This window comes from Thalassophryne amazonica, chromosome 10, assembly GCF_902500255.1.
Source record: "Thalassophryne amazonica chromosome 10, fThaAma1.1, whole genome shotgun sequence".
NCBI lineage: Eukaryota > Metazoa > Chordata > Actinopteri > Batrachoidiformes > Batrachoididae > Thalassophryne > Thalassophryne amazonica.
The window spans coordinates 16453445-16463605 of record NC_047112.1 but is presented as its reverse complement, the minus strand read 5'-3'; the positions used below and the strand labels follow the sequence as shown (position 1 = coordinate 16463605).

The following is a 10161-nucleotide window of genomic DNA, read 5'->3' as shown; positions in this document are numbered from 1 at the left end:
AAACTGTGTTAACTGACAACAGTTTTTCTGAAGTGTTCCTGAGCCCACTCGGTAAGATCTTTTACACAATGATCTCGGTTTTTATGCAATGCCACCTGAGGGATCGAAGGTCATGGGCGTTCAATGTTGGTTTTCGGCCTTGCTGCATACATGTAGAAAGTTCTCCAGATTCTCTGAAACTTCTGATTATATTATGGACTGTAGATGATGGAATCCCTAAATTTCTTCCAATTGAACATTGAGAAACATTGTACTTAAACTGTTGGACTATTTTTTCATGCAGTTGTTCACAAAGTGGTGATCCTCGCCCCATCTTTGCTTGTGAATGGCTGAGACTTTTGGGGATGCTCCTTTTATACCCAATCATGTGTGTCCTCAGTTCCCAAATGCTTATTGAGTGTTGTTAGAAGGAAAGATGATTTAACACAGTGGTAAACATACCACTGTCCCAGCTTTTTTTGAAACGTGTTGCAGGCATCCATTTCAAAATGAGCAAATATTTGCACAAAAACAGTAACGTTTATCAGTTTGAACATTAATACGAGGGCTGTCAATAAAGTATAGGTCCTTTTTATTTTTTTCAAAAACTATATGGATTTCATTCATATGTTTTTACGTCAGACATGCTTGAACCCTCGTGCGCATGCGTGAGTTTTTCCACGCCTGTCGGTGACGTCATTCGCCTGTGAGCACTCCTTGTGGGAGGAGTCGTCCAGCCCCTCGTCGGAATTCCTTTGTCTGAGAAGTTGCTGAGAGACTGGCGCTTTGTTTGATCAAATGAAAGACGTGTGGACGGGTCCGCGCGTCGGGACGCAGCCGGCGCGGTGCGGCGGCACAGGAAAAACACCTCCGTGTTGATAACCATTTGTAAAATCCAGGCGGCTTTTGATGGCTTTCAGTGGAGTGAGTATATGAGAAATTGTCTAACAGCTGGACATGTTCCAACTTGTCCTTAAGGCTTCCAACAGAGGTTTTTCCTGTGGCGGAGCGTCGCAGCGGCTGCGAGCTGATGCTGCAATCCGCCCGCACGTCTTTCATTAAAAAAATCTCCTTTAACAGTGGAATATCCGGATAAAATGCTGAAACCGACTTCTTCTGAAACTTCTCTGTTCTCTCACGATGTCCTGCATCAATAGAGCCTGAAATGTGGAGGTTTTCAGCTTGAAACAGGCTGACGACGGCGCCTGAGAGCGCTGCGCGACGTCCCGCTCTGTGGGAAGTCCTTAAAGCGACAGTATCACCTCAAAATTTCTCATCAGCTGTTAAAATTTTCACCGAAAACCAGCTTAATTTTTCGAACCGTGTCCACTTCGATGTGTCTCACAGGTTTAGAAAAAATTTTGATCAAACAAAGCGCCAGTCTCTCAGCAACTTCTCAGACAAAGGAATTCCGACGAGGGGCTGGACGACTCCTCCCACAAGGAGTGCTCACAGGCGAATGACGTCACCGACAGGCGTGGAAAAACTCATGCATGCGCACGAGGGTTCAAGCATGTCTGACTTAAAAACATATGAATGAAATCCATATAGTTTTTGAAAAAAATAAAAAGGACCTATACTTTGACAGACCTCGTATCTTGTCTTTGTGGTGTATTCAACTCAATATAGGTTGAATTGGATTTGCAAATCATTGTATTCTGTTTTTAATTTATATTTTACACTTTACACAATGTCCCAACTTCACTGGAATTGGGGTTGTGTGTGTGTGTGTGTGTGTGTGTGTGTGTGTGTGTGTGTGTGTGTGTGTGTGTGTGTGTGTGTGTGTGTGTGTGTGTGTGTATATATATGTGTGTGTGTAAGGTTGGGTAGGATTACTTTGAAATATAATCCAAAAGTAATCAGATTACAAGTAATCCAAATGTATGTACATACATGTAATCCACATGTATTCTTTTAAAGTAATCCTACCCAACCTTGTATATATGGAGGTAGATTGGATTGGTTGTTGTACCATGGAGGTGGGGGGGGAGTCCGCTGTGGTAAATAAATAAAAGTAAATAAATATAAGTATTGAGTATAGAAGTAATGGAAGTAATAAAGATACCCGAAAATAAATGTAATAAATGTAACGAAATGTAACTGGAACACAACTTTAATATAAAAGCAGCGAAACCATAACTGAAATAAACAATAACTGAAATAAAGCCATAACTGAAATAAATGGATAAAGCTAAAGTAAAAATAAGTACATTTAAAGTTAAATAAAAGCCTAAGTAACTAAATATAAAGCTAATGAAATAACTGAATTTTCCATTCGTGTTGTAATATAAATTAAAATATTTTTAAGATAATCTGTTTTACTTCAAAACATTACTTATGACATAAAGTGTTTTGTCCAAACTGGATATCCAATTCTTTCTTTTAAGACAGAGGAGGAATAACGCATCAAATCCTTAAATTTGAAAAGCCTTAACCAGAAAATGCTTGTTTGATAAATGACTCGATGGCGATGGTTGGTTATCGAATAATCAATCGTTCGTCTGGAGGCCCAGCCGCAGAGCAGCGTGGCTGCTGCTGCTTTGTCGCAGCCGCTCGGCTGACTGTCTCTCAGTTTGAGCCCCTGACTGGACACGGACACAAACTAATTATCTTTGTCTTCTGCTTGTTAATTACCAACAACACAACGGCAGCGGATAATTTATTGTCGGGTGGAGTAGCGGGTCTGCTGTCAGCGTGAACAGGCGCAGAGACTGTGAGAGCCGAACGAGAAGAACTCGCTCTGCCAGCCGCCGGGAGCCGCCAGCTCCCCGGCCGCTGGCACCGAAGGAGCCGGCTAGCTAGGTAGCTAGCTGGCGGGCTGGTGTTGGACCATCCATTCAGCAAGAAAAGGTCGGATATGTCACATCAGCTCCACTTGTATCTTTTACCACACAAATTTTCGTGAATTTTCAATTTTCAGCATATTAATGACAGGCTGTTAGCAAGCTAACCTGTCCCGAGGATGGCTGGCGAAACAGAACAGAAAATGTAGAATTTATTTTTCATCTTACTTCGTAGTCTAATTATTGGTTTTCGTCACTGCCTTCAAAATCCTCTACGGATTGTTTTTGTATTTGCTATCCCTGAATTGTCATTGCCAAACAGCTAACGTTAGCTAACCTACTGCTAGCCGGTGTGGAGATATAATACACACAAATATATATATATATATATATAATGCACAACAGTGTTTTAATTTTCTGTCACTCTAACACTTATTTCAGTGACTGTGTGAACTGAAGATGGATTGAAACATGGAAGCTGGAACCGTCCCATCAAAATAAGAGAGCTGCTCCTCTCAGGTTAACATTACCAATATTCTCTCTCTCTCTCACAAAGTGCTGCAAATATTATTAAAAAAGTTTTTTTTTAATTCATTGTATAATCAAGAATTAAAAAGACTAATTTGGGCTCACATTGCCACACTGTCCATATTCAAATATACAGTAGTGTTTATCAGAATATGTTGTCTATGCAAACTAAAATATTTTAAAATACTTGTCTTGTTTGGGCACACAAATGATTTCACCTTGGCTATTTTTACCGAGCTGTTCTTTTTAGTGGTTGTTGTTGTTTAAAAATATGTATTTCTTTAAATTTATGGAACCATATTGAACCACCTACATGCTAGTTTTACACAAGTTCTGGTCTTGCATGTGCGTCTTGAGAATTTCTAATTTAGAATGTTTTCATTGTTAAATGAAACAACTGCATTAAATGGTGTCGTACTACCCAGGCAGTGCTATTGAAGAAGCCGATGTTAGCAAACTGACATTAAGCTTGTCTCCCATTAGCAATTTTTTTTGATAGCCAGTTGTCTGTGATTTTAACAAAATAAATAAAAATGGGATAACCCATTGATGCCTGAAATCATGTAATCTGTGCTTAAACTGGGTGGCTGGTCACTAGAGGGTGCACCCTGCCTCCCCCTCAAATTATTGAGAAAAGTAATATACTCACTCACTCATCTTCAACTGCTTACTTAAGGGTCATGGGGGTGGGGGGTGTCGCTGGAACAGAAAAGAAATACTGGACAACATAATTAATAAATAAAAAATAAGTATGTTTTTTCAGAGTATAAATGTGCCTGTCAGTATCAGTATGCATTTAAATGTGTTCCAACCTTCATTGTTTTTATTGATGTCTTTTCATTTTGGTTAACAAGAGTAAAGCCCGCTATCCACCGCGCAAATGAAAGTCTATGGAACGTCGTAAACTTTTCACAATCATGCAACCTGAGACTGATGTGTTTTATTTTATTTTTTTATTTTGACCATATAACTTTCTTTCAGGGGCGCAGCTATATTCGAGATGATAATAATGATAATGAAAATGTGATTTGACAGTGAGTCTCTCAAATAAGAAGTACCTTGTTTTCTGCAGTATTTATCGCTTTGTTTTTTTTATTCCCCCCCCCCAGAGGTTGGGAGGTCTTGCGACTTAGACTTATCCCCTAGTGCTACTTATATCCAGACAAATCATGCATTTATTGTTAATAATAGTAACAATAATTAGAATCACTATTTAAATAGGGCTTTCCCAGGAATCAAAGCACTAACAAAATAAACTGTAATAATAAAAGAATAAGCAGAAATAATAAAGGATTATTAACTGAGCGAGAGGTCTGTATGGGCAAATATCAGACTGAGGTGTAAGTACGGACTGAGCGTTGGTGAGGTCTGTGTGAAAAACACTAAGGTCTGATATCCCCGTACAGACTGAGCAAGCAAGATAAATAGTTTTATTATATGGTTGTTTTATATATATATAAACACACAAACTTACAGTCTCACCTGAATATACTGCTGATGGTGTTGCACTTTCTTCACGTCCATGACTTGCTCACAGATGGTCCGGTTGTTAGCTGGTAAGCTTTCAATATGTGTGTGTTTTTTTTCTGATGCTGTTATTTATGTATCATGTACATGCCCAACTTCGTTTTTCTAATTGTGCTTTTAGCTTCCTGGTTTGTAACAGAAATATGCATTGCGGACAGATTGTCATGGAAACTGGTCCGGATATGGGAAAATATCCGACCGGTAATCAGTCAATCAGTGCGCATAGCATCGCAGCCATATTATCAGTTATCAAGTTCATACACCCTACACCACCGTACACCCTTCGGCCTCGGTGTATGGTTTTAGTCAGGGTGTAAAAAGCCATATTCATTGGTGAACAACTTGATAATGATTTTATCATATACCTATAAATGATAAATGTTGTATGGTTTTCTAAAGGGTGTAAAAAGCCATATTCATTGGTGAACAACTTGATAACGATTTTATCATATACAGTGGTCCTTCATTTATCGCGATAGGCGAAATCTGCGAAGTAGTCAGTGTTATTTTTTACAATTATTATAGATGTTTTAAGGCTGTAACACCCCTCACTACACACTTTATACACTTTTCTCAAACAAGCATTAACATTTTCTCACTTTTCTGTCCTGTGTAACCACTCAAAGTTCAAACGTTAGTAGAAAAAAAGTAGAACGTTTTCCTATAAATAATTATGATGGCTTTTAGAACTAACAAATTTAATTTTAACGATCAACCTACGAGGTTAGACACGTAAGAAATTATGAATAGTGACTCACCAGTATTTCACAGTTCCTCTGACCACGCCTCTTCGTCGTGGCGCCGCTCCGCTCCTGATTGGCTGATTACTCGGGTGGTATGAAAAATATTATCCATCCGCGAAAAGGGTGTATTACTATTTATTCTTTAGTGTTTTATCCAATCTTATTGGCGTATCATTTATAGGTATATGATAAAATAATACAGAGTGCACTTCAACAATAGACAAAAATCCCACATTTAAGAGCTGATGATACAGAAAACAGGTGTGACTTATACTCCACTGCAATTTATCCTCTGGTATGACTTATACCTCAGAAAGTACAGTACTTGTTTCTAGTTGACTAGTCATCTTCGTACAATTGTGAGCATAAGTGTTTGGGATGTTATTTCTTTCTTTCTTTGTTTTTTAGTCATTTTTGATATGTGGCCACTACTGAATTAGGACTGCAACTGATGATTATTTAATTATCAATTAATCTGTAGGTTATTTTCTCTACTGTATTAATCAATTAGTTATTTGGCCCATAAAAAGTCAGAAAATGCTGAAAATGTCTTTCAGATTTTCTCAAAGTCCAAGATGTTGTCTTCAAGTGTCTTGTTATATTCACAAAACAAAGATGTTCAGTTTACTGTACGATAGGTGTTAAGAAACCGAAAAATCCTAGGCAGCTGAGACATCCCCTTATAGTCGAGTTACAATTCTCCTTTCCAGAATTTGTGGCCAGTTTTGGAAATGCACAAGCTTCTGATTTGATTTATCCTTTAATATTGTGTGGTACATGTGGTGGATGTAAACTGACAAAATATATATTTTATTTCGTCAAACACTTGTGGCTCAGTCTTTCAGGTTGACAAACATGGACTAGGCAGGTTTATAGTTAAAAACTACTGTTGATTGATTTTCTGCAAACTAAGGATTTAATTATTTCACCATTGTCTGTATCCTGGTTTTGGAACTAACCATCACAACAAGGTAGTTTTTGTTCTTTGTTTTGATTGATCTTGTAAATTGCTGTGATTATTTTTTGCTCAAATCAATCACTGTTTCATGAGTAAACTTAAAACCACTTTGTCTTGTAATATAGTACAACTGGAAGCATATTGGTTGTTAGTGAGGCCGACGTGGGACTTTGAGGCCTGAGATTTATGGCCTAGTTGTAATTGTTTCAGTTTTCAAAGCAAGCTTGTGTCTCAGCCAGCATCCACCCTCGCCTACTTCCTGTTTTTTGAGGACGCTTCCTCTTTTGTCCAAAAGTGCTTTGCAGCATCCTGATCAGGGTCACAGATTAGAGATCTGCCTCAGTGTGTGCTTTGTTTTAAATTCTTTGTGAGTGAAAATTTTGTTTCCTCCTCATTAATATGACAATAATGCCATACTAATAAAAATAATAATGGCAATAATGAACTAATTAATTGCAATAAAAACACTGAACCCAGAAAAACATTTTCAGCTTGTGGCAAGCTACTTTTTTATGACAAAATAAAGCCAACCAAATGTTTTTGTTTTCGTTTTTAAGTTGATAAATACATACTTCACATTATATCTGTAATACTACTGGGTTGGGTTAAAGTGCAAGTGTACCACAATTGTTACTTTATTCATGTGCTTTTCAGTGAGTGACTCAGTAGCTCGGTGGATTTATTTTTATTTATTTATTTTTTTATTTTTTCTCCTCAGCGGTGCCAACTTCATGCAATGGCAAAAACTACTTATTTTGACTACAGTTCTTTTATTTTACATATGCTGGACCTGTGATTTTCTTTCAGGTTGCACTCTGCAGCTAATCTGTGTGACTGATCAGGGAGACAAACAGGACGATGCCTCCCAGACCGTCCTCAGGGGAGCTATGGGGCATCCACCTGATGCCTCCGAGGTATTTAGTTTAGCATAAATGTACAGTGTGCACTTTTTAAAATTATGTATGCAGTTGGCGATTAGGGGCAGCCTCGCAGCGAGAAGAGCTGGGCTTCAAAGACCACCATGCCTGCTCTCCGTGTCCATCTGGTGTTTGGTATCCAGTGTAAAACCTGTGCCAAAACAATGTCCAGATCCAAGCCAGAGTCACTGTGGCAACTCTGAGCAAAGCGCAACAACCAAAATGAAGAAGACAGATTGAGATGGAGATTATATGTATAGTAGATGTGCACAAGTTTTTATGTTTTATTACATCACCTGAGCTGCTGACATTTCCATGTGGCCAGGCTGTCCTCTAGGCCTGGAAGAGCACCTAATTGCCTATACGAGTATTTTGATTTTAAAAAGTGCACATTTTCTTAGTGTTAATTGCTCAGCCATATGTTTTAATTGTTAGTGTATTTCATTACAATGTCATATTGATTGCAAAACCAACTAGAGCACCACGCTCATAGAGCACAAACCTCCGCCAAGTTTCCAATTCCACAAATTTTTACCTTGGAGAAAAATTTCCAAGTCAAATTCCTGTTAGAAGTGGCTTTTCATAAGCTAAATTAGATGTGATCAAATGTCAGGATTATGTATTTAGTTTATGCACTTGAATCAAAGTTTTTTGTGGTGTTGTCAGGTTTTTTTTATTTTTTACTTTTTCGATATCTCAATTGTTTTTGAGATCATTTTCACAGAACATTGGTTATCTATGCTATGCACAATTTGTCATTGTTTTTTGGCACTTGGTTTACAACTGATAACTGGAAGATGGATGGATGGATGAGCTTTGTCATTGTCATTACAAGTGCAACAACAAGATTACGTCCACACTCAAATTTCCACAGACAGCAATTAATCCACAGTTATTACTTGTTTACTGTAATAATGGCACACATCAGAATTAAGACAACACATATACATTTGACATTGTTTATGTGCACTAAACTTGAAACAGTCCATTTCCGAATTGAGGCGATGTGAGTGTGTGGTAGCCGCTGCAACAGGAGTTGCCAGCTTGGGGGGCTGGAGTCCCAAGCTTGTTCAACAAACTGGCATAAAATTGGAACCTCCATCCAATTTGGTGGCATAGGTTAACCCATAACAAAAAAATGAGTGATTGAGGTACTTTTGATTGAGATAAACTAAGTAAAAATTTCATAATGATATATGAGAAATCGTGGGTTACAGGCTGTTCACAAACAAACAAACAAATAGGGACATAAACAAAGTCTTCTCCAACTTTGTTGGCGGAGGTAACTAGTTTAAATAGAAAATGCTACAAAGAGGCATATTATGTTCAAATAAATAAAGTAAAAGCAAGTTGGACATGCCATTGCATACTGATAGTCTGTGTCTGCAGGATCCTGGTGGACTGTCTGCTGCCCAATGGGATGATCCTGACCCTGGAGTGTCTCCGTGAGGCTACATTAATCACCATCAAACACGACCTCTTCAAAGAGGCCCGGAAATACCCTCTCCATCACCTGCTCCAAGAGGAGACTTCCTACATTTTTGTCAGTGTGACACAGGTAAAGGGATTCTATATTAATTATTAATCTGAACATGTCGATTATTTGGAGTGTGATAGAATGTTAAAAAGAATCCCCACCCCATCAGCGTTCATAAAAACAAAGTGGTACAGTGTAAAAGGTGTTCTTTTATACCCCCCCCCCCCCTTCCTTTTACAGGAAGCAGAACGAGAAGAATTCTACGATGAGACCCGCAGGCTGTGTGATCTCCGACTTTTCCAGCCCTTTCTCAAAGTCATTGAGCCGGTTGGCAACAGAGAGGAAAAGATCCTTAACAGGGAGATTGGTGAGGGCTTCATCCCTTATTTTTTTGGTGCTGGTTGTGTTGCAGTTGTATTTGCTTGTTTCTCCATTTTTTTGAGGTAAATTTCTGGGCCTGTGGGCCACGTTTGGCTTGCTCTCCCTTAGTTTTGACCTGATTCGGTAAGATCCCTTTGAGTTACTGATTTTAAATGTGTTTTAAAAGATAAAATGGGGTGCCTGCGCATCCAGAGATCTGCCAGTGATAAGGACAGTGTTAAAACAAAGCAAAAGTGTATAAAATGCATAATCAAAGTAAAAGTTAGAAATAATTGTAATCTTTATTTGGAGAAATATCACCCAGTCTCAATGTCAGATGTTAAAGGTTTTTCAGAACTCTCGATACTTAAATTTGGAACAGCAGGAATATAGCTCATTATCCGCATGGAGAAATGGAAAATGTACAGTACTCCGGGTCCTGTGTACCAGGATTGGGAACCACTCTTTTAGGGAATGGTGTGAGTGGGGGGAAAATCATTGACCAGTCAAAAACCTGTTGACTTTGTCTTGTACTGTGTCAGGCTTTGCAATTGGTATGCCAGTGTGTGAGTTTGATCTGGTGAAGGACCCTGAGGTTCAAGACTTCAGGCGAAACATCCTGAATGTTTGCAAAGACTCTGTGGAGCTGAGAGATGCCAGCGGGCCTCATAGCAGAGCACTGTATGTTTACCCACCCAATGTGGAATCCACACAGGAACTCCCAAAACACATCTACAGCAAACTTGACAAAGGTAAGTGATTACATCTCATTAAGTGCTGCAGCTCATTTTTCAAATGTCGAGTGTCAAAATAGAAGTTCAGCTTTTGTTACTTGTTGTTTAAGCAGGTCAGCTAAGTAGGAAGGTGCTAGTCCATGAATAATTTTATA

The 10161-nt window shown here is 38.6% G+C and overlaps 1 protein-coding gene across 1 annotated transcript in view; it reads left to right on the top strand.

The window, feature by feature from the left end:
* The first annotated feature begins 2497 nt into the window (after positions 1 to 2497).
* The window catches only part of LOC117518366 (phosphatidylinositol 4,5-bisphosphate 3-kinase catalytic subunit alpha isoform-like), a 51026-nt gene continuing 43362 nt past the window's right edge, over positions 2498 to 10161 (top strand). The window contains exons 1-6 of the mRNA XM_034179476.1: positions 2498 to 2829; positions 3204 to 3281; positions 7326 to 7432; positions 8825 to 8993; positions 9153 to 9279; positions 9815 to 10024. Of these exons, the coding sequence (XP_034035367.1) occupies positions 7377 to 7432; positions 8825 to 8993; positions 9153 to 9279; positions 9815 to 10024 (562 nt within the window). The 5' untranslated portion in view covers positions 2498 to 2829; positions 3204 to 3281; positions 7326 to 7376. The remainder of the gene's footprint in view (positions 2830 to 3203; positions 3282 to 7325; positions 7433 to 8824; positions 8994 to 9152; positions 9280 to 9814; positions 10025 to 10161) is intronic.